Source organism: Hylobates moloch, unplaced genomic scaffold, assembly GCF_009828535.3.
Source record: "Hylobates moloch isolate HMO894 unplaced genomic scaffold, HMol_V3 SCAFFOLD_14, whole genome shotgun sequence".
Taxonomy (NCBI): domain Eukaryota; kingdom Metazoa; phylum Chordata; class Mammalia; order Primates; family Hylobatidae; genus Hylobates; species Hylobates moloch.
The window spans coordinates 80661637-80687379 of NW_026652289.1; the positions used below are offsets into that span (position 1 = coordinate 80661637).

The 25743-nt window shown below is 38.9% G+C and overlaps 1 protein-coding gene across 1 annotated transcript in view; it reads right to left on the minus strand.

Annotated features, from left to right (window-relative positions):
- Window positions 1–25743, minus strand: part of RYR3 (ryanodine receptor 3) — a 564315-nt gene that overhangs the window by 271686 nt on the left and 266886 nt on the right. Inside the window, exons 13-16 of the mRNA XM_058427349.1 lie at window positions 14500–14668; window positions 13000–13135; window positions 10165–10260; window positions 8575–8693 (exon numbers count right to left, since the gene is read on the minus strand). Coding sequence (XP_058283332.1) covers window positions 8575–8693; window positions 10165–10260; window positions 13000–13135; window positions 14500–14668 — 520 coding nt within the window. The remainder of the gene's footprint in view (window positions 1–8574; window positions 8694–10164; window positions 10261–12999; window positions 13136–14499; window positions 14669–25743) is intronic.

A 25743-nucleotide genomic window follows, 5' to 3' on the forward strand; every position in this document is an offset into this window, starting at 1 on the left:
CGTGCACTTAAACGCAGGTTTTCTGGTAACTTTGGAAATTGTGACATTGGAATAAAGGAAAAAACTTTCAGAACTCTCATGGAGAGCTGAAATGTTCATGGCTATCAAACAGAACAGGAGTTAACTGAATTAACTGAAGCAACAAAAAACTGAAGTAATCTTTTTGACTTTTTGCTTCAAATGTTGCTGATACTTTGTTTTGTTTTACAGAATTAAGAAAACTTTTAAGCTATTTACGGCTTTTAACAATTGAGTAAAGAACACTCCTGTGAACAAAATTTGGAGCATATTTGTTTCTCTCTACCTAACTTCTCCAGAATTTGGAAACTATTTGTGAGTAGTCTCAATTTATGGCAATAGAGTTATTTGTGTAAGTGCAATAAGAATCAGTTTTCTTTTGTAATAGGGCACAGTTGGATACACTGGTTATTTTACCAAGGCTTTGACTGGAATGGTGTGCTTTCCTTTAAGGAATCAAACTTGACTTACAGAGCCAATAAAGCCCTTGAAACAAATGGCCTCATATTTTGTGTACACAGTCCACGTACAGGGTTTCTGAGGTAAGTAAAGAATGTCACTTTCTGACACGTGCAGAAGCCCCAGGTTTATCTTGGACCCTCCAGAGGAGAGGAAATTTACCCAACTCATAGGTATTTGATGGCACAAATCCATGGCTGGACTCAGCTTTAAAAAGTTGTATCTGAGATTCCTGCTATGGAACAAAGTTCCATCAAAGCCCATTTAAAAGCCTATGTAAAAACTAATTACTCTTGTTGCACTGTATACAAATAATTAGGCCAAGTATAATAAAGCAAACCAGTCCTACCATGATTTGTCTTTAGTGAAAATAGGAAACTGCAGAGAGAAAAATTATGTTTCAAGTAGACCTGTTGTTAGATTCTGGTCTGCCTAGTATTTTTTTCAATTTTTATTATTTTCTACAGTTTGGGAATGAATTCTAATTTTTCCTGGTTACAAGTCTTCAAAATAATGTTTTCAAATTTTTTTCCTTCTTTTTTCTATTTTTCCTAATTTGGAGTCACTGAAAACTAAGTTGTGCTTTCTTAAAACCCTGTGTACTGCAGCCAGACAACTTAAATAAACCTCAGAAGAAAATAACAACAACCTGTTTACATACATAAGCCACTTTCATACCTGCCTACTAATGTATGGACTTCAGAGTAATGTGGCCTATATGGATTTCTCCAGGATTGTTCTTTTGTTCATTTTTTTTTTTTTCTCCCTTCCTCCCCACTGTTTTCTATTCACAGGATATGGGACTTCACAACCTCCTAAAAATTAGCTTTTGGGACCCACCCATCTAGGAATAAACCCTTCTAGCTATGAGAGATCAGATGAAACCTGCAACCAGAGACTCATTCTCTTGTAAAATGCTTTCTCCAAAAGATTAAAAAACAGAAAAGTGGGGAAATGTGAAAGGAAAATGTCTTTAGCCCCCACAATCACTACAGAAAACTCAAGCTGGGAACTGCTTAGGGCAAACCTGCCTGCCATTCTAGTCAAAGTCATTCCTCTGCTCACTAAGATAGATGCATATCTGATTGCCTCCTTTGGAGACGCTAATCAGAAACTCAGAAGAATGTAACCATTTGTGTATCACCTATCTGTGACCTGGAAGCTCCCTCTCAGCTTCCAGTCTTCCTGCCTTTGCTTCAAGCTGTCCCACCTTTCCAGACTGAACCATTGTACTTCTTACATATACTGACTGATGTCTCACGTCTCACGTCTCCCTAAATGTATAAAACCAAGCTGTGCCCAGACCACCTTCGGCACATGTCATCAGGACTTCCTGAGGCTCTGTCACGGGCACGTCCTCAACCTTGGCAAAATAAACTTTCTAAATTAACTAAGACCTGTCTCAGATTTTCTGGGTTCACAGGTTCTTTTAAAAGAAAAAGGAATGCAGATACGTCCAATCCACCATGGGGGGCATGCAGGCATTGCAACTAGAGGCCATCTGTACTTTCTGACTGACAGGGGGCATCCTGGTGACCTCTGGAATACCTGGCTGGAGAGGCAGGTATTGCTGAGTATTCACCAGACTCCATTTTCTTCTCCTTCTGAACATACAAAGGCTTTATTTCCCACCCTTCACTTGCAGGTATAGGGGACTAAATTCTGGCCAATTGGAAGTGGGTGGGCCCCAGGAGTGGGCCCCACCATCCTTACCTTCCTTCCACTGGATACAGATATCCAACAAGGGCTTCCAAAGCCCAAAGATCTCCTTATTTCAAGTGTGATCCCCAGAACACCAGCACTGGTACCATCTAGTTCATCAGCAACAGTGCTACCATTCTAGAAATACAGATGCTTAGCCCCAGCCCCACTCCCAAATTACTGAATCAGAGCCCTCATGTTAACATGATCCCCAGGAGACTTGTAAACACCTTACTGTCTGTGACGCTCTGCCCTTAGGGGATGGTGAAGCCAATAACCACACTCAATAGAGCCCTCCCACTGGCCTTGGAGAGTCATATGAGCAAAAATAAATTTTGACTACGCTAAGTCACTGACAATATGGGGTTGTGTGTCATAGGAGTTAGGCCTCTCTAATCAATGGCCCATTTGTGGGGTTCATTTGCTTCTGGTTGTTTTCATTCTCATCACTGATACCACATTTCATTAGAGAGCTTCTCACTGCTTTTTATCTCTATTACTGTCTATCCCAAACACAAGCTTATATGGGAATTATACTTTGAAGATAAATACCTATGGAAACACTGTTTGGCTGTTGCATTTTTGTCATTAGCTTTCATCTGTAAAAGCAGTCTTATTAAAAAAATGCTAACTATATTTATTCTGAGATTTTTAGATCAAGTCCTATATTTGAGAAATGAGTGCTATTCAGCCCCTCCAGGCTAAACCTTTGATTCCTGATTTATACTTTCTGAGAATCAATGATATTACTATTTTATCACATATTTTTCTCAAAGGTAGCCCCAAATCCTTGCAAAACAAAGAAGATAATAAAAAATATTTATCTATGGCAACTTTGAACAGGTTTAGAGTAAGGCAGCTTCAGGGGCAAGTAGAAAATGCATACTTTATTTATATTAGCAGAAACTTACTCTGGAAAAACTACAGAGTGACTGTTAGAATTTTCATCAGTTATTCTTTTTACCAAATAACACAATCAGTGCTACTAACATAGTGTGTTATTAGTTCAAGGTGAGACAGGAGTAGATTCTGGCTCACTCATTTGTTCCTTTTATTCATTTATTAAACCTTCAACAAACATGTATGAATGCTTGCCATGTACAACATCTTAGCTTGGCACTATGAAGATTACAAAGACAGTCCCTACCACAAAGGAACTTACAGATATAAGAGAAATAGATATGAAAAAATAACTATAATAGAAGGCAGATTGGAACAATCGTTACAGCAGAGACCAAATCATAAGAAGAGAAGAGACCAGTTCCAACTGGAATCAGAAAAAAATTCATGGAGGAAGTGGCACTTGAACTAAGTTTTAAAGAGCAGACAAGAATTTTTTATTGATTTTTTAATTGACCAGAGAAGAATTTTGATGAGTCCTGGAAAAGTAGGAAGTGAGGAGCTGCTGAAGGATCCACAAGAGTGAAATCATTGAGAGGTCAAAGGGTAAAGTGCATTCAGAAAATATGGAGTGGGCACTGCAACACACTCCTGTCTTTTTCACTCCAAAGATTGTGTTCTTCCCCTATAACTTTTTGACCTCAAATCTGATCATGCTTTTGATGAGTGGCAGTTATTTCCATGAAAGGGACAAAGCTAACAACTTAAATATTTTAGCAAAGAAGTAAAGGTATAATAATTGCTACCATTACATGTAGTCTCAATTCTAAGCATATGATTGGAAGTGGCAAGGTACAGAAAGAATTTTTACATCTCAAACCTATGAGATATAAAATTATATTTAAAGGAAAAATGTCATACCCTAAAGGCTACCTTCATGAACCCATAGGAGCTCTCCAATTCCAGTCTGCGAAACACTAACTTATTATATGAAAATGCCTTCTAGGCAATCCCATTTACAACAGCTGCCAAAAAACAAAACCCTATGAAAATATGTAACCAAGGAGGTGAAAGACCTCTAAAAAAAATTACGAAACACTGATGAAAGAAATTGCAGATGACACAAAATGGAAAAACATCCCATGCTCATGGATCAGAAGAATGAATATCTTTGAAATGACCATACTGCCCAAAGCAATCTATAGATTCAATACAATCCCTATCAAAATACCAGTGTCATTCAAAGAATTAGAAAAAACAATCCTAAAATTCATATGTAACCAAAAAAGAACCTGAGTAGCCCAGACAATCCTGAGCAAAAATAACAAAGCTGGAGGCATCACATTACTTTCAGGCCTCTGAGCCCAAGCTAAGCCATCGTATCCCGAGACCTGCACGTGTATGTCCAGATGGCCTGAAGCAAGTGAAGAATCACAAAAGAAGTGAAAATGGCCAGTTCCTGCCTTAACTGATGACATTCCACCATTGTGATTTGTTCCTGCCCCACCTTAACTGAGAGATTAACCTTGTGAAATTCCTTCTCCTGGCTCAGAGGCTCCCCCACTGAGCACCTTGTGACCCCCACCCCTGCCCACAAGAGAACAACCCCCTTTGACTGTAATTTTCCACTACCCACCCAAATCCTATAAAATGGCCCCACCCCTATCTCTCTTCGCTGACTCTCTTTTCGAACTCAGCCCACCTGCACCCAGGTGAAATCAACAGCCTTGTTGCTCACACAAAGCCTGTTTGGTGGTCTCTTCACATGGACATACATGACACAATTACTTGACCTCAAATTATACTACAAGGCCATAGTAAGCAAAATAGCATGGTACTGGTATAAAAATAGACACATGGATCAATGAAACAGAACAGAGAACTTAGAAATAAAGCCACATAGCTATAGCAAACTGATCTCTGATAAAGTCAACAAGAACATACACCGGGGAAAGGACACGCTTTTCAACAAATGGTGCTGGCAACTTTGGACTGCCATATGCAGAAGAATGAAAATGGGATCCCTCTCTTTCACTACATACAAAAATCAACTGAAGATATAATTAAAGACTTAAGTGTAAGACCTGAAACTATAAAAATCCTAGAAGCAAATCTAGGGAAAATTCTTCTGGACATTGGTCTAGGCAAAGAATTCATGACTAAGACCTCAGAAGCACAAGCAACAAAAACAAAAAATAGATAAATGGGACTTAATTAAATTAAAAAGCTCTGCAAAGCAAAATAAATAATCAATAGAGTGAACAGAAAACCTATAGAATAGGAGAAAATATTTGCCAACTATGCATCCAACAAAGGACTAATATCCAAAATTTACAAGGAACTCAAACAACTCAACAACAACAAAAAACAAATAATCCCATTAAAAAGTGAGCAAAGGACAGGGACAGACATTTTTCAAATGAAGACACATGAATGGCCAACAAGCATATGAAAAAATGCTCAGCGTCACTAATCATCAGAGAAATGCAAACTAAAACCACTATGAGACGTCATCTTAACACTAGTCAGGATGGCCACTATTGAAAAGATTAAAAAATAATAAATGTCGGTGAGGATACAGAGAAAAGGGAATGCTTATACACATTGGTAGGAATGTAAATTAATACAACCTCTATGGAAAACAGTATGGAGATTTCTCAAAGAACTAAAAATAGATCTATCATTTTTGATCCAGCCATCCCACTACTGGGTATCTACCCAAAGGAAAATAAATTGCTATATCAAAAAGATATCTGCATTTGTATGTTTATCATAGCCCTATTCACAATAGCAAAGACATGGAATGAACATACGTATCCATCAACGGAAGACTAGAAAATGTGGTTTATATACACACACACAATGGAATACTGTTCAGTCATAAAAAAGAATGAAATCAGGTTTTTGCAGCAACATAGATAGAACTGCAAACCATAATCTTAAGTGAAATAATTCAGATACAGAAAGTCAAATACTGCATATCACTTATAAGTAGGAGCTAAATAATGTGGAGATGCGGACATAGAGAGTGGAGTGATAGGCACTGGCAACTTGGAAGTGTGGAAGGGGGTAAATGATGAGAAATTGCTTAATGAGTATAATGTACATTATTTGGGTTGGGGTTACAATAAAAAGCCAGACATCAGCCCTATACGATATATCCAGGTAACAAAATTGCACTTGTACCCCTTATTTTTTTTTATAAATAAAAAAAGCAAAGAAAATGCTTTCTAGGGTAAATTTTTCACTGCAAAAGTTTTGTATTTAGATAATTATAAAAATAAAATCACAAAATTAAATATATTCTCACAGAACATTTGGATTCTAAAGAACATGTTCACAGGCTGCAGCTTGAGAAACACTGGAAAGAATATTCAACTTCTGCTCCTAGTCTGTCATTAATTAGCTGTGTGGGTCCTGGGAAACTGCTTAACATCTAAGGACCCAGGCCCCAGCCTTCCTTCTGCCACTGTTATGTACAAATAATAATGATGCTATGTCATAAGGTCGTAATGAGACCTGAATAAGATACACACGAACACTGACAGCAATAACTGGCATTTGTTAAGTGCAAAATAAATGCTGGTTATCATTACTGTTGTTGCTCTTGTGAGAGGACTTCTGAGGTCCCTTGTGGCTTTAAAATTCTGCATATTTTGAGTCATTGTCTTCACCAAAAACTAAGTGGATTGGTCAGAGACTCCTGAAATTCTAGGACAGGAGACAACAATGCAGCCTGGATAGAAAAACATGACCCTGGCATTTTCCAAACAAAGATGAAGTGTTGCAATGGAAGTCGGGCCTCCACTCAGCACATTCTTTGCAAAATGACCACAAATACATTAGTGATGGTTTGAACCTGTTTTTTCTCTTTGAAAATGAAAGCTATCCAATGGAATAGTACCTAAGGAAGGATCTGAATTCATGACAAACTTTTACCCAAAAATGTATCCAAAGATGAAAAGGAACATCTTTGAAAAGACTCTTACATACCAAGATCACATTGCTTCAACTTTTACATTACCAGAATTTCTCTAACAATGTCTTGGTTCTAGAAGATTAAAGGCTAATCTGATAACATATCAGATCAGGCATTGATTTCTAGCAAAATATTTCAGCTTGGTGGGCCTCAATTTTCTCAACTGTGGAATGGGTAGAAAAGTAATCAGCTTGCCACCAAGTGACATGCATCAAATGCTTTGTGGTTTTTGGCTGAAAGAAGCCACAACAAAGTTGGTTATTTATTAAGTATACTATATGTTCTAATAATAAAGAAACCTCTGGGGCAATGAAACGAGAGCAGCTTTCCTGTCAAAAGGCTTCTCTGACATTTGCACATAGCCCATGGCTCCTAGCATGCATTGCTCAGATGCTTATTGATTATTCTCATTACACTTCACAGACAGGAAGGAACATGTTGCAACGCAGAGAATCTGGACTGAAGCTGAAGCTTCATGTTTGCCTTTGATTTACTACATTTGGAAAAGCGATTTCAGATCCCACATATTTCTTTTTATTATTTGTCAAACAATTTCACACATGCTAAGGACCATGGCTTTCTGCTGCCCAAGGCTGATGCATGTCATACAGTCTATGCTGCCGAGTCACAATCTCCCGGACACACTGAGCTGTCTCAAATACGCAGTCCCCCCAGATGATGACAAGCAGAGGCTCCCAGTGACCAAGCCTACTTCTCTCCACTCTGTAGAAGCACAGCTGCAGTCCCACATGTCCCATCATGCCATCTGCTCTGAAATACACCTCCTGAGCCATTGAATATTGCATCTGTCCACTAATTAGCACAGTAGCCCCCATGTGTGTGCAGATGTTGAAGGGTCAGGAAAAAAACTCTCCATACTTTAGTAGACTTTCCCCATAGATCACTGTGTCTTAGAGATATAACTTCATAAAAATAGATGTTGGAACTATAAGAGATCTCAAAAAATGATATAGCATTCCACTTAGTGAGATGCCCTTGTCTCCATTTTACAGATGACATAACTGAGGCCCCAACTCATATAACTGCTTTGTATAAAAGGGAAGGACCAGTGGCTTCAGTTCTGCTTGCACATGCACAGATTCATTTACATCATATGGTTTCACTCATAGTAAATCTGATTTTGTTTAATAACAAACCATGTTGCCAAGACTTTCTACGCTGTTTTAAATCTGATTTTTTCATACCTTTTCTATACAGCTTGGTATAAGCTGTTTCACTATGAAGTTCCTGGACCCTAGGGTGGAAGCCAGTCCCATATGGTTGGCCATGTGCAGACAGGGCCTATTGAGTGTCCCACAGTGAGCTGGTGTTAAGGGTTAATGATATTGAGTGGCAACTGGGGAGCTGGTGGAAACGCACGGCACCATCCAAAGTCCAGTGTGGTTGCCCAGCTTGGAGTGTGCCTGTATGCGGGGAAAGTCTTTTTCCAGTTTCCCAAGATTTTTATCAAAGTCAAGAAAGAGACTAATCAGCATGCTCTCAGTAATACACAATGGTCATGAACGTTGGGGAGGGAAACACCAGGCAAAGTCAATCACTGTTCTTTCCACACCTACCTTGTGATTCCGCCCGTGCTTATCCAACAGGGAGATGATGGACTTGATGTGGCCCTCTGCTATCAGATTTAAGGCTTCTGGGCTTTCAGTTAAGATGCAGTGCAAAACTTCCAAGATACCTACATGAATGCCACAAACATCATTTGGAAATTAAATGCCCTGCAGAAGTGACCATAATTTAGAAACCTGAGTGTGAACAGACCTTCCTGAGGGGATAGGATATCATCAATTCTTTGAATCTATCAAATATTTCCAGTCAGAAAAAAAATGCATTCATTTCCGGTAGACTTCAGAGCCCCCTGGGGGTCAACCAGTCTGTAATTTATTGGTGATTTTAATTCAGCACGAACCCTATCTCCTGCTTCCTGGACAAAGACATGATCTTTGTAGGACAAAATATAGAGAAGCAGCTGTAAAATAAAATTTTTCATTTGATCAAACCACATAATACTTCATTTAAAAATAGATATAAAAGAAGACGTCCAGTTTACTATAAATTCTAAAGGTCATTCAAGTAATTTGGAAAATATTCTGAGTTTCTCCCAAATAGGAATTTTTCTAGGAGCTACCCTAGAAATTATTTTTATTTTAGGTCTACTCATGTATCAAACAAATTGTAAGCTCACACAATAAAGTCTATTTGGCTTTTCCCCCTTTTTCTGGCACACTGGATAGGTTATATAAGTGAAGGCTTAAGAAAAACTAGTGCCTCTGCCGCCTGGCACATACACGGTAATATCATGATGGAAATTCAGGGGAAGTAGTTGGCTAATAGCTTAATTAGTTTAAGAAAATTTCTTTTGATTCTGTTTTTTTCTCAATGTTTTCCTAAATTAGCCTGAAATGTAATCTAGCCCATGAGACCGAGGCACTGAAGAAAAGAGAGGCTTAGGAAGACATGTGTAGGTGGATGATCCTTGGGGGACCCTCTCTTGGCCGGTCTGTTAAAGCACCTGTCATTTCTATACTGTGAGAAAAGCATCAAAACCTTCAGCTTCCCCATGAGGGGCCTACACCTGCCATGTTTACTCATCTCGGAGGAAGCAAACTGCTAAGCCCTGCAGCATGGTCACTTCCCAATGCTGACCACACTTGGCTCAGATTCTCTGTAAGTCATGAGGGAGGAATATAGATATGATGTGAAGGGTGAGTCAGGGGAGAGGGGGTGAGTGGGGATCATTTTTCCTCTCATCCCTGTCATTCGTCACCCCCGCTTTTAGAACTCTAAGAAATAGTTTGGGCAACACTGAAAATAAGAATATAATGGGAGTTACAAGGAGACAATGATCACTGGGTGGGTGGGGTGGGGGGGAGGTGATTAATGGACCCAAGGATTAAAAATGAAGGCACGGAATAACAATGAAGGCACAAAGTAAAAAATTTAAAAAGGATTGTTGAAGTCTGGGTTAGAGTTGTTAAATAAAGTTGTACAGGTGCCAGGAAGCTTGAGAACTATTTCTTTTTAATTTTGAAGTATGATTTGAGGATTGTTTGGAATCCACCGGAAAAGATTCAACTTTGTTTTCTTTTTTACAGAAAGAAAAAAAAACCCTTCATCTTTTCTCGTTATAGTTTCCTGTCAATTCTCACCTGAGGAAGATTCTAGTCTGTCCAATTTACTGATGAGCCAATCAAGGTTATTGGAGAATTGAGCGCAATTGTTTCTGTTTCCGCGAATGAGAGCAGCTGCAAACAAGGAGATGTTTGATCATAGAGGTTAAAGGATATAATGATGGGCATGAGAACTTGGAAAGCTGTCGAATACTTCACCTGCTTAGCAACTAAAAGGAACTGAATGCCAATCTTACCCTATCTAGCCCTTTGACACAATTCTGTTTCTTTTTTCTTTCTTTCCTTTTTTTTTTTTAAGCGACAGTCTCACCCAGTCACCCAGGCTGGAGTGTAGTGGCTCATTGCAGCCTCAAACTCCTGAGCTTAAGTGATCCTCTTGCCTCAGCCTCCAGAGTAGCTAAGACTACAGGCATCTACCACCATGTCCAGCTAATTTTTAAGTTTTTTTTTTTTTTGAGACGGAGTTTTCACTCTTGTTGCCCAGGCTGGAGTACAGTGGTGCAATCTTGGCTCACTGCAACCTCCATCTCCTGGTTCAAGTGATTCTCCTGCCTCAGCCTCCCAAGTAGCTGGGATTACAGGCATGCGCCACCACACCCAGCTAATTTTTGTATTTTTAAGTAGAGACGGGGCTTCACTATGTTGGCCAGGCTAGTCTCAAACTCCTGACCTCAAGTGATCCACCTGCCTCAGCCTCCCAATGTGTTGAGATTACAGGAGTGAGCTACCATGCCTGGTGTAAATATTTTTTATTCAGATGGGGGTCTATGTTGCCCAGGCTGGTCTTGAACTCTTGGCCTCAATCAATCCTCCTCAGCTCAGCCTCCCAAACTGTTGGAATTACAGGTGTGAACCACCACACCCAACCTCTTTCTATACTTAGAAAAATAAAAATCTAGTATTGACTCACTTTACAAGTGTTTCCAGAGAGTCTGCTATGTACCAAACACCTGTCCAGTTGTTCAGACTAGAGCAGTGAGGAAGGGAGGGAGATTCCCTGCCTTCATCAAGTAGGCAATGGAGACAATAAATGCATAAAGTAATGAAATTCCTTCAGATAGTGATAAGCAAGAATTTAATATTGGCTTGGTTACTGACTTAAGAACTCAACTTCTTACAATGTTTTCTTAAATTTAGCTACAGATTTATTATTCTTCAGTGCTAAAGGAAGGCATCCCAGTGAACACAGCTGGAAAGGTTGGCTATACACTAATGGATGAATAATTGCAACATGTAACTATAAAATATCTAAAATATATCCCTATTTGACAGTAGTGCTTGAATCATGGTCCCTGGATCAGCATCACCTAAGAATTTGTTAAAAACGCAAATTCTCAGGCCTTATCCAGCTTTACTGATTTGGAAACTCTGGGGGTGGGCCTCGGCATCTGTATTGTAACCAGCCCTCCAGCTGATCCTGATGCCTGTTCCTACTTGAAAGCCACTGGCAGATGATACTGCAGAGAGAGGGAGAGAATATGCTGTCATTTGAGTTTTACCAATCTACACCAAATAACCTTCTCTCCGCAGGGCAAAAAGAGTAGACACAAATCTGGAACAAGTCCATGTAAATTGATTAGCTCCCAAGTAGCTTGCCCTTCACATGATAGGTCTGAATTGGAATTTCACTGAGGCTGATACATGGCAAATTTAGGATAAAGAAAGGCCTCCTCTAGGGCCTCAGCTTTGTATCTTCAGTCAGTAAAGGACACAATTCAAGTCTGAGCTCCTAACCTCCTTTTCAGATCAGTTGCAGCAAGGAAGTTAAGCTTAAGAGTCCTGGAGTTAGACTGCTGGGTCTCAAGCCATAGCTCCATCAGTTACTAGATGTGTAACCTTGGGTTATGAGCATCTGTGTACATCAGTTTCTTCATCAGTGAAATGACAATAATAATAGTAACTGACCCTTAAAGTGTTGCTCTGGGGTTCAAAAGAGATATTTCACCGCTCACAAAGAGATCAATAATTGTTAGGTATTATTGTTAAAATCATGCCTACTGGGTCAGTACAAAACACTAGAGTTTGAAGACACTTTACAGGGTCATACAGTGGCAATCAATCAGTACTGTGGTAATCCAATCAGCCTCAACCCTAAGCTGGGGAATAGGTCCGGACTGATTTCTCTGGGCTCCCTTCTGGCCTAGTGAACTTTCTATGATAGATTTCCTCTCAGTGGGACATACACTTCAGAGAAAAGCCCTAAAGTACTAGCTTATCACAGTGTCTGAGCAACTCCTGGTGGCCACCTTCTTGCACAGGCTCACTGTCTTCTCTCTGCCTCCCACCCACAGGCGGCTGGCCTAGGCCTATTGGATGGAACCTGTTGGAGCAGGCACCAGAACATCACTACACACTCCATACTGTGAGAAGATAAGCTTATTGCTGGAATATTCTTATTTCCCACCTTTTTCACCAAAATGAAATAAATAACAGGCCAAAGCAGTGGGAATCATAACTAACAAGCAGACAAGTGAGAGGCCACAGATTTAAGAGAATAACAATTCTTAAAGTGCAGGTGATATCTTTGCAGAAGTTTAAAACTGGAAGACATCATAAATGTGTTCTAGTCTCGTTTCCTCATGAAAGGTAAGGAATAGAGGTTGAAGGAGTGTAGGTGTTTGTCAGAGTTTCCCAGGTAGTTGCAGGGAAACTGATTACCATCTGCTTCCACTGGCTGCTACTAGTTAACAGAATGAACAGCTGGGTTAAAACTGAATGCTTAACAAAGGGCTTCTAAGGAATGAGGCAGTCCAAATATCACAGGGTTAATGGCAAGTTAAAGACAATCTTGGGATTGCACGTGGAAATCCCACGGAAATCGTCTCAGGCAGAAGGCACTGTATGTGTACTTACCCAGCAATTTGTAGAGGAGGTTCAGAATTTCTTTCCAGGCCATGCCACTCTCTTCCCTTGCAATCCCTGCAAAGTGTGCTACGCTGTTGTAGATATTTAAGCGGTCAATGCAATTTAAGACAAGGGCCAACATTCCCTGAGAAGGAGAATGGAGGAAAATGTAAACATTGCTGATTAAGAAAGCAGAATCCCTTTTGCTCTTTCCCCTCCTGTGTCATTCACCTTTTAAAGCTGATAATGCCAATATGCAAATAGATCTTCATGGTGCCAGTTGGGTTTTGTTTTTTTTTCCCTCCTAAAACCAAAATATGTATTTTTATGCCTGAGAGACCTAAATAGCATCCATTTGGAGAGTGAGTCAGCAGACTCTTCTGACGGGTTGCCCCCACGTGCTTAACTCAATCCAAGGACATACTTACGAAGAGGGAGGGTGAATGAGTTTCACAAAAACCTGCTTTCAGTCTGGTGTGAAGTGGTTCTGACTCACCCAGAAACAGCTCTGGATATAGTACCTATTTTTCTCTTAAATATCAAGTAAGTTCAAGTTCCATTCAGATGCACAAAACAACCATGCTTGCTTCCTACCTCCCCCCACCACCCCCCGTGAAAAAAGGTGGGATTTAGAGACAATAACACTATAAGAGGATCTTCAACCACTTTTCTAGCTAATTTGAAATACTATGCCACTCAGTAAAAATCTGTGCTAGCTGTTCTTAGCGCATAGGAGGGAGATGGTAAATGGAATTTCAGTAGCCTTTAAGTCATAGAGAATGCCCCGGGGCCAAAGTCTGGTTAGATCAGAAGACTGAGCTGGGATGGTTTACATCCCACACCACTAACTTTGGAAATGCCCAATTGACAAGCCCTGTGCCCAGGCATGGCAGGCCCAGAAGTACAACCATGGCCTGTTGGCACTAAATCGTCACACCTCCGAGTCTGGAAAAGGCTTGTGACTTGTCTGTGGTCACACACAGCTGGAGATGGAGCCAGAATGAGGTCCTGGGTCTCTTAAGACCCTAGCTGATATTTTCCGCATGGCCAGGCCCCACTCCCAGTGACTCAGATGCTGAATTCTGACATAAGACTTAGCATCTTCTGTGTCTTTTAAACCAGCTTCTCAGGTATTCTTAATATGGTAGAATCCAGGCATCTGTATTTTTCAAACAGATTTCCCAGGTAATTCTAACATTTCCCAAAACTTGGGAATCACAGCCAATGTCATGCTCTCACAGCTGAAATTTACTGAAAATGTATATTTGATACACATGTGGCACTGAAGCTTTAAAATGTAATCTGGTTTGAACGTGCCGGCCATTGCTAATGTAACCAGGTTTGGTGGACAGAGAAGGTTGGCTTCCAATTTCCCAGCTTCCAAATCTCTCTCGTCCTCTGGCTGTCTCACAAACACGTGCATGCAGAAAGACAAAGCTAAGTTGCAGTCATAGGGATATTCTAGCTCTGGACACAAAGTGAATTTCAACTTTTCACTTTTCGACTTACCTCTTCCTTGAAAAGATTTTGTCTGTTTTTGAGTGAGCGGAGCTTGTTCTGCTTGTCTTCATGTCTCATCTCCTCCTCCGGGGGCTGGAAGTAGGCGATCAAGTCCTGTAGGGTCTGCAGGACTTCTTCTATAGGCAGGGTGATGGGGGCAGCCGTGCGATTGTTTCCGCTAAAAACCATGAGATTGACATGGTTTAGGCACCAGCCAGCAGCAGGGCCCTGATGGACACCCACTGGGTCCTGCTCCTAACAGCCCCCCATGGTGCACCATGAGTTGCTTCCTTGGGCAGCCACTGTACCAGCAGCTACAAAATGAAGTTTCCCAGATAACAGAGCAACAGAAGGAAATATTCACATTCAAGTTTAAAGCTATTTTCATAAACAAAGGGAAATGACTCCTTTTAGCACATTTATTTTCAAGCAACTTATAACTCATCCTGTTAATATTATTGTAATATTTCAGCACATAGCGTCAATGGGTATTCACTGAATGTCTAATCAAGATTTCCCTGTAATCTAAAGCGGTAATTTCAACTGTGATTGTGACAGTGACTCTTCTATCTATAGCAGATGCTTCCCCTTCCGTTTACCCCTGGTTGTCTGTCACACATTTTTTTTTTAAATAAAAACATTTAGAAAAAATAAACTTCTTAACCCACGATTCTTTTAAACAATCACACCTTCTTGGCATTGATTAATCATAAGGCTGGAAGGATTTCTATCACTGGGTCTTTGCCTCTATCTCCATGTTAGTTTTGTCTCTCCTCTTGTACCCCCTCCACATCTCTGTGTCTTCTGAGCTCTCTGCATGTGTTTTTCTCATCATGTTTCTCTGTGTACATGCCTGCTTTCCCTCACTCCATTTGTTGATGTTTCCTTTACTTTCTGTATCTGTGGTCCTTTCATCTGACTTTCCTCTCCCTGTGTTCCCTCTCTGAATATCACCCTCCTTTCTCAGTGTCCCCTATCTCTCAAACATCCCTCTTGTCTGCCTTGAGGTCTGTCCCTCTTTGTTTCTTGGTGTTCCCCAATCCCACATTACCTGCCCTTCCATCTCTCTCTCCCTGTTGTGTTCCTCCTATTCCGCAAGTGTCTCTGTCTCTTTTTCTGTTTTAATCTCTCCCAATTTTTTGTAATTAAACCCCTTCAACACAGAGAGAATACAAAGCACTACAGATAACAAAATGACCCTTCATTTCCCCATCTCCTTGAGGGGTACACCTGGGAGCCTCTCAGAGGGCACAGGCTATGAAGAGGAACGGGAAATAGACCTACCTCTTGTGAGTTTGCATCATTAGGCCCTGAGTGATTGAGAATTGGCTCAATGTGCAAGTAACATCACGAGGACTTTTTTTTTTTTTTTAATTCTAAGTTCTGGGATACATGTGGAGGATGTGCAGGTTCGTTACACAGGCGTGTGCCATGGTGGTTTGCTGCATCTATCAACCCCTTACCTAAGTATTACGCCCAGCATGCATCAGCTATTTTTCCTGATGCTCTGCCTCCTCCTACCCGCCACCCCTCCACAGGCCATAGTGTGTGTTGTTCCCCTCCCTGTGTCCATGTGTTCTCATTGTTCAGGTTCCACTTATAACTGAGAACATGTGGTGCTTTGTTTTCTGTTCCTGCATTAGTTTGCTGAGGATAATCGCTTCCAGTTCCATCCATGTCCCTGCTAAGGACACGATCTCATTCCTTTTTATGGGTGCATAGTATTCCATGGTGTATATGTACCACATTTTCTTTGTTGTTGTTTTTTTTTGAGATGGAGTCTCGCTCTGTCGCCCCAGCTGGAGCGCAGTGGTGTGATCACGGCTCACTGCAAGCTCCGCCTCCCAGGTTCATGTCATTCTCCTGCCTCAGCCTCCCAAGTAGCTGGGACTATAGGCGCCTGCCACCACGCCCGGCTAATTTTTTTTGTATTTTGTAGTATCCAGTCTATCAGATGGGCATTTGGGTTGATTCTATGTCTTTGCTATTGTGCCTAGAGCTTCAGTGAACATATGGGCACTTGTATCTTTATAATAGGATGATTTATATTCCTTTGGAAATATACCCAGTAATGGGATTGCTGGGTCAAATGGTATTTCTGGTTCTAGGTATTTGAGGAATTGCTACACTGTCTCCCATAATGGTTGAACTAATTTACATTCCCACCAATAGTTTAAAAGCACTCCCATTTCTTCACAGCCTCGCCAGCATCTGTTGTTTGACTTTTTAATACTTGCCACTCTGACCAGCATGAGATGGTATCTCACTGTGGTTTTGATTTGCATTTCCCTAGTGATCAGTGATGTTGAGCTTTTCTTCATGTTTGTTGGCCACATAAATGTCTTCTTTTGAGAATTGTCTGTTTATGTCCTTTGCTCACCTTTTAATGAGTTTTTTTTCTTGTAAATTTAAGTTCCTTGTAGATTCTGGATGTTAGACTTTAGTCAGATGGAGAGATTGCAAAAATTTTCTCCCATTCTGTAGGTTGTCTGTTCACTCTGATGATAGTTTCTTTGGCTGTGCAGAAGCTCTTTAGTTTAATTAGATCCCATTTGTCAATTTTTGCATTTGTTGCATTTGCTTTTGATGTTTTTATAATGAAATCTTTGCCTATGCCTATGTCCTGAATGGTATTGCCTACATTTTCTTCTAGAGTTTTTATAGTTTTGGGTTTTACATTGAAGTCTTTAATCCGTCTTGAGTTAATTTTTGTATAAGGTGTAAGGAAGGGGTCCAGTTTCAATTTTCTGCACATGGCTAGCCAGTTCTCCCAGCATCATTTATTAAATAGGGAATCACTTCCCCATTGCTTGTTTTTGTCAGGTTTGTCGAAGATCAGATGGTTGTAGATGTGCGGTCTTATTTCTGAGTCCTCTATTCTCTTCTATTGGTCTATGTGTTTGTTTTTGTACCAGTATCATGCTGTTTTGGTTACTGTAGCGTTATAACATAGTTTGAAGTTAGGTGGTGTGATACCTCTGTCTTTATTCTTTTTGCTTAAGATTGTCTTGGTTATATGGGCTCTTTTTTGGTTCCACATGAATTTTAAAGTAGTTTTTTCTAATTCTGTGAAGAATGTCAATGGTAGTTTAATGGGAATAGCATTGAATCTATTAACTACTTTGGGCAGTATGGCCATTTTCATGATACTGATTCTTCCTATCCATGAGCATGGAATGTTTTCCATTCATTTCAGTCATCTCTAATTTCTTCGAGGAGTGTTTTTTAGTTCTCCTTGAAGAAGTCCTTCACTTCCCTTGTTAGCTGTATTCCTAGGTATTTTATTCACTTTGCAGCAAGTATTAATGGGAATTCATTCATGATTTGGCTCTCCGCTTGTCTGCTGTTGGTGTATAGGAATGCTTGTGATTTTTGCACATTGATTTTGTATCCTGAGACTTTGCTGAAGTTACTTATCAGCTTAAGCAGCTTTTGGATTGAGATGATGGGGTTTTCTAGATACAGGATCATGTCATCTGCAAACAGAGACAGTTTGACTTCCTCTCTTCCTATGTGAATACCCTTTATTTCTTTCTCTTGCCTGAGTGACCTGGCCTGAACTTCCAACACTATGTTGAACAGGAGTTGTGAGAAAGGGCATCCTTGTCTTGTGCTGGTTTTCAAGGGGGAATGCTTCCAGCTTTTGCCCATTCAGTATGATATTGGCTGTGGGTTTGTCCTAAATGGCTTTTATTATTTTGAGGTATGTCCCATCAATACCTAGTTTATTGAGTTTTAACTGTGAAGAAATGTTGAATTTTATCAAAGACCTTTTCTGTGTCTATGGAGATAATCATATGATTTTTGTCTTTAGTTCTGTTTATGTGATGAATTGCATCTATTGATTTGTATATGTTGAACCAGCCTTGCATCCCAGGGATGAAGCCAACTTGATCATGCTGGATAAGCTTTTTGATGTGCTGCTGGATTTGGTTTGCCAATATTTTATTGAGATTTTCACGTCGATGTTCATCAGGGATACTGGCCTGAAGTTTTCTTTTTTTGTTCATCTCTGCCAGGTTTTGGTATCAGGATGATTCTGGCCTCATAAAATGAGTTAGGGAGGAGGCTCTCCTTTTCAATTGTTTGAAACAGTTTCAGAAGAAATGGTACCAGCTCCTCTTCGTACCTGGTAGAATTCTGGTAGAATTCAGCTGTTAAGTCCATCTTGTCCTGGGCTTTTCTGGTTGGTAGGCTATTTATTACTGCCTCAATTTCAGAACTCATCACTGGTCTATTCAGGAATTCAATTTCTTCCTGGTTCAGTCTTGGGAGGGTGTATATGTCCAGAATTTATCCATTCTTTCTAAATTTTCTAGTTTATTTGCATAGAGGTGTTTATCATATTCTCTGATGGTTGTTTCAATTTCTGTGGGGTCCATGCTGATATCCCCTTTATCATTTTTTATTGTGTCTATTTGATTCTTCTCTTTTCTTCATTAGTCTAGCTAGCAGTCTATTTTATTAATTTTTTTTAAAAAACCAGCTCCTGTATTTGTTGATGCTCTGAAGGGCTTTCTGTGTCTCTATCTCCTTTAGTTCTGCCCTGACCTTAGTTATTTCTTGTCTTTTACTAGCTTTTGGGTTTGTTTGCTCTTGGTTCTCTAGTTCTTTTAGTTGTGATGTTAGGATGTCAATTTGAGATCTTTCTAGCTTTTTGAGGTGGGCATTTAGTGCTATAAACTTCTCTCTTAATACGACTTTAGCTGCATCACAGAGATTCTGGTACATTGTCTGTTTGTTCTCATTGGTTTCAAAGAACTTCTTGATTTCTGCCTTAATTTCATTATTTACCCAGGAGTCATTCAGGAGCAAGTTGTTCACATCCCATGTAGTTGTGTGATTTTGAGCGAGTTTCTTGAGTTCTAATTTGATTTTGCTGTGGTCTGAGACACTGTTATGATTTCAATTCTTTTACATTTGCTGAGAAGTGTTTTACTTGCAATTATGTGATTGATTTCAGAGTTAAGTGTCATGTGGCACTGAGAAGAATGTATATTCTGTTGTTTTTGCATGGAGAGTTATGTAGACATTTATCAGGTCCACTTGATCCAGAACTGATATTGAGGTCCTGAATATCTTTGTTAATTTTCTGTCTCAATGATCTAGTATTGACAGTGGGGTGTTAAGGTCTCCCACTATTATTGTGTGGGAGTCTAAGTCTTTTTGTAGGTCTCTAAGAACTTGTTTTATAAATCTGGGTGCCCTTGTATTAGGTACACATATATTTAAGATAGCTCTTCTTGTTGAATTGAACTCTTTATTATTATGTAATGCCCTTGTCTTTTTTGATCTTAGTTTGTTTAAAGTCTGTCTTGTCAGAAACTAAGATTGTAACCCCTGCTTTTTTCCACTTTGCATTTGCTTGGTAAATTTTCCTCGGGCCTTTATCTCAAGCTTATGCGTGTCTTTGCACGTGAGATGGGTCTCTTGAATACAGCATATGAATGGATCTTGACTACTGACCCAGCTTGCCATTCTGTGTCTTTTAATTAGAGCATTTAGCACGACTTCTTCTTGATGGCCAATTTCTAATGAGCTTTCCTAGGCATTCACAGTATATTTGCTTATTCACCAACTGCTAAATATTAATCTGCATACATGCTAAGGGAAGATTTTCATCTGGGCCCAAAGACTCAGAAAGTTCTGAAAGCAATCGGGCTGTGAGGTGATCATTCCAATTTTGTATTAAAAATGCCAAGTGCATGCAATGGGGAAGGAATAATGGGAGACTGTAAGCTTATCATAGGCAGGGAGGCACAACAGTGTGTATTCAACTCCTAGCAGTGCCTGGCACGTTGTAAGTTCTCAGTTAGTGTTTGCAAATGACTACCTGGGATATTACTAGACACAAAAATAGTGGGGAAGAGAATGCCATGAGTACATGAGATGAAGGCTTGGCAGTATGAAACTCAATTCGATAGAACTTCCCACTTCTGAATCCAGTGAAGGAATGAATACATTTTCCTCAATATTTTGGTCTAGTTCCAGGGCTTGCTTTTTGCTTTTTGTTTTAAAAACACTTTCATTTTACTAGAGATACCGAGGGTGGTCAAGAATAATTCTTTACATGATAGGAAAAGATGACAGCAAGAGGCTTATAGACATTTTTGTAGCTTGCTGAGGCAGCAAATGCACCATACAGGGAGTTGGAAATCTCAGGTCTCAGTCTTGCCACTGCTATTATCAGTGTGATATTTGGGTTGCCGCTAAGCCTCTTATGCTTCCATTTAGCACCTGGAAAATAGAAAAGGCAGTCTTTGATTGCCAGGGTCCTTCAGGTCTAATTTTCTGTCTGTTGGGTTCTCATTGCTGGGCTACTTCATCTTGCCCCTTGAAGAAACATGAATATTATAGTCCTCCACTAGACTAAGGCAGAATCATTCCGTCCTCAAAAAATAAGACATATCACACGCTTGGCATGGGGAGCAACGGTGAAAACAGACATGGCTTCTGGAAAGCATCATGGCGTTCATATTCTACTCTAGAAGAACCTCAGAGAGTAAAGCCCAATGTATAGAGATAAGTCAGAGCCTCAACTCAGAAATAACTACAGTTGGCACCTATCCCTTCCCACCTTCTTCAGCTCCCTATAGCCTGTCCCACTATATTCTTGGGCCTTTGCCAATGAATTCTTTTATTAAATTCAAGTGAGGTCCCAGGTGATTCTGAATATTTATCATAACATAGTGATTTATTTGTTGTCTCTCTTCTAAGGTTAAACTTAGAGGACAGCTGACAGTATCTTTTCCTCAGCAGAGTTTTTCAGACTCCTTAATTGATCACACTGTTCATTCTACTGGACAGTTCCCAGCAACTCTACAGAGGATGATGAGATAGCATGATGAAAGTTTACCCTCTTCGTCTTCATTTTTCTTTCTTGTTCCTTCCCTATTTCCTTAGCCTTAATGTGCTCCCAGAAGGCCATCCCTCCTCCAGGCTTCCGTGTACACACAGCATACAAAGTTGGTTTCTCAAAAGAGATGGGAAAGAAGAATCTACTTCCAAAATGTTTTTTTCTCCTTTACTTCCTAGCTATCACAAAATCCAAATACTATAATTTTTGCAGCCCACACCCCCTCAGCATTGATATTTTTTCATTAGTCCTTTTTTTTCTAAAATATCCTGCGCCTGGAAGAATCAAGAATTTCCCTCTTGAGGGTGGGACTTAATAGCTGAGTAAAGAGCTCAGTAAATCCTTTCTCACACAAAATAATAATAAAATTGGGCAAAACCTTTCAAAATAACAATCTCTGGACTCTGGAAATTGACTAAAGGCATACAAAATATCAAGTGTTTATTTTATCTTATTTTTATTTTTTATTTTATTTTTTGAGACAGAGTTTCGCTGTTGTTGCCCAGGTTGGAGGGCAATGGCGCGATCTTGGCTCACTGCAACCTCCACCTCTTGGGTTCAAGTGATTCTCATGCCTCAGCCTCCTGAGTAGCTGGCATTACAGGCATGCGCCACTATGCCCGGCTATTTTTGTATTTTTAGTAAAGATGGGGTTTCTCCATGTTGGTCAGGCTGGTCTTGAACCCCCGATCTCAGGTGATTCGTCTGCCTCGGCCTCCCAAAGTGCTGGGATTACAGGTGTGAGCCACTGTGCCCAGCCCAGTATATATATATGTGTGTGTGTGTGTGTGTGTGTGTGTGTGTGTGTGTGTATGTGTGTGTGTGTATATGTGTATATATATACATATATTTTTTTTAATTTAATGAGCCTTAGGAAGAACAGTCGGAATCTATGGTGTTCCAGCCTGTTGATGCTTCCATCTCCCTCCCCCTACCACCTAATGGCAAAACAGCTCTAACAGGGCAGAGTAGGCAGTGGGCAAAGCCACACACATGCTCGGGAAAAGCTGGAGAGGACCCTAGCTATCTATTCATTCCCACACAAGCAGAAAACAAAATCCAGGATAGAACTCTAAACTGCCTGAACCTCCAACTGTCATTCAGCCCACACACACAGGTCCATCAGCAAATAGTCACAGGCTTGTCTTGTAAGAAATAATAAGGGAAGTCCTTCAGGCTGAAAGACAATGACACCAAACAGTAACTAGAATCCACGCAAAGAAATAAAGAACACTGGTAAAGGTAACTATGTAGGTAAATACCAGAAACAATATAAAAATATGTATCTTTCTTTTTTGTTCCTGTAATTGATTCAAAAAACAACTTCATAAAATAATTATAAAACTGTGTTGCTGAGCTTATAATTTATGAAGATGTAATATATATGGCAATATTATCACAAAGGAGTAGGCAAAGAATGGAAAAATGTTAATGCAGAGTTGCTTTATTTGTTAAGTTAGTATTAACCTGAAGTGGATTATTTCAAGTTAAATATATATTAAGTTCCCTAGAGCAACCACTAAGAAAATAACTCCTCAAAAAAGTATTTTTAAAAACCCAAGTTAATTAAAATGTTACACTAGAGAATATCTATTTAACACAAAAAAAGGTAGTAAGGGAGGAACAGAAGACCAAAAAATAACAAAAGAGACATAAGAAATAAATAGCAAAGTGGCAGACATAAATCCAGTTATCTATATAATTACATTAGATATAAATGGATTAAGCATACCAATGAAAGGGAGAGATTGTCAGACTAGTTTTAAAAATCAAATATATGTTGTCTACAAGGGACACACTTTATATTCAAGGACACAAATAGGTTAAAAGTACAAAGATTGAAGACAATATGCCATACAAACAAAAAACATAATCTGCACATTGAAGACACCTGGAATGGCTCTATGAAATAGACTTAAGACAGAACTGTTCATAGAGAAAAAAGAAAAATAGTTTAAAATTACAAAAGGGCAAATTTATCAGAAATACATATCTATTATAAACATATAAGCACCTAACAACAGAAACCAAAATATGTGAAGCAAAAACTGATGGAATTGAAGTAGAAGATGACAATTCAACAGTAACAGAAACATCAATACCCGATTTTCCACCAGTTAATGTAATAAACCACATTAACAAAGGACAAAACTATATGGTCATATCGATAGACCAAGAAAAAGCATTTGAAAAAATCTAATGCTCATTCAAGATAAAAGCTCTCTACAAACTAGGAATAGAAGGGAACTTCCTCTATCTGATAAAGGGTATCTACAAAAACCCTACAGTCAATATCACACTTAATGGTGAAAAATTGGTGTTTCCCACCCTCTCCCCACCCCCATCTTAGATTAGGAACAAGACAAGAATGTCTGTTCACATCACTTTTATTCCACATTGTAGTGGATGTTCCAGCCAGTGCAATCATGCAAGAAAAATAAATAAAGGGCATCCCTATTGGAAAGAAAAAAATAAAGCACTTTTTATTCACAGATGACATAATCCTGTATGTAAAAAATTCTAAAGAATCCACCTGCTCCCCAAAAAGCCCACTGAACTAATAAATAATTTCAATTAGGTCAATGACATAAGATCAATATTTTTAAAACTTAATTTCTATATACCAGAAAATAATCTGAAATGAAATCAAAAAAATAATTCTGTTTGTAATAGCACCAAAAAGAATCAAATACATAGGAATACATTTCATAAAAGGAGTGCAAGACATATAATAAAAACCACAATATCTTCCCGAAAATAATTAAAGAATAAATAGACATTTTATGTTTGTAGATTGGAAGACTTAATGAGGATAACAGTCCTCCAAAACTGATCTCTAGATTCAATTTAATACCCATCAAAATTCCAGCAGAATTTTTTTTGGACAAAAATTAATAAACTCACTCTAAAATTTACATGGGAATACAAAGGACCCAGAAGCACCAAAACAATTTTGAAAAGTAAAAAATTGGAGCATTCACTGTACATGATTTCAATACTTACTATAAAGGTACATTAATTAAGACAGTGTTATTTTGGAATAATGACAGGTATATAGATCAATGGAACAGAACTAAGCGCCCAAAAAGAACTCTTATATTTATGATCACTTGGCTTTTGACAAAGGTGCCAAGATAACTTGATGGGGAAATATTGTCTTTCCAGAAAACTGTGCAGGGAAAAATCTGATATCCATATGGCCACATGCAAAAATATTAATTTAAACCTTTACCTCATACTATGCACAGAAATACACTCAAAATAGATCACGGACCTAAATGTAAATGCTGAAATTTTGAAACTTTTAGAAAAACACAGAGGAGAAAATCATGATGATTTTGAGTAAGGTAAAGAGTTCTTAGACATGCCACCAAAAGCACAATCCATAAATATGTTAAATTGAACTTAATAAAAAATTAAAATGTTTGTGCTTCAAAAGACAACATTTTAAAAAAAAGAGAAGAAAAGTCAAAGACCAAGAGAAGATATTTGCAAATCATAAATATGGCAAAAAATTTGTAATCAGAAGATACAAAGAACTCTCAAATTTTGAGACAAATGACCCAACTTAAAAAGGCAAAATACTTAATTACATTTTACCAAAGAAGATACATGAATGGCTAATAAGCACATGATAAGATGTCCAGTATTATTATTCATTCCGGAAATTCAAACTAAAACCACCATGATATTACTTCTAGTATGGCTACAATCAAAAAGTCAGACAGTAACAAATGTAGGAAAAGATGTAACGAAACAGGAACTTCAGACATTTCTAAGAGAAATGTAAAATGGTACATCCACTTTGGAAAATAGATTTTCATTTTCTTAAAAAGTAAAACATACGCAATTGAATAAACAAAACATGGTATTTATATACAGTGGAATATTATTCAACCTTAAAAAGGAATGAAATGTTGCATGTTACGACATGGACAAACCTTGAAGATATTTTGCTAAGTGAGATAAGCCAGACACAAAAGGACAAATATTGTGTGCTTCCACTTACATGAGGTACTGAGAATAGTTAAACTCATAGAAGCAGAGAGTAAGTAGAAGTTATAAGGGGCTGAGAGACAGAGAATAGGGAGTTCTCGTTTAATAAATACAGAGTTTCAGTTTGGGATGATCAAAACGTGGAGATGGATAGTAGTGATGACACTAAACCTAAAAATGGCTAAAATGATAAGTTTTATGTGATGTATATTTTACCACAATAAAAATACAACAAAAAGTTATACAATTTTATATATGACTCAGCAATTTCACTCCTAAGTATTTACCCAAGAGAAATGGAAACCATATCTGAAAACTTTTACACTAATATCCATAGAAACATTGTTCTTAGTAATCAAAATGGAAACTATCAACTGTTCATCAACTGAATGAATAAAATG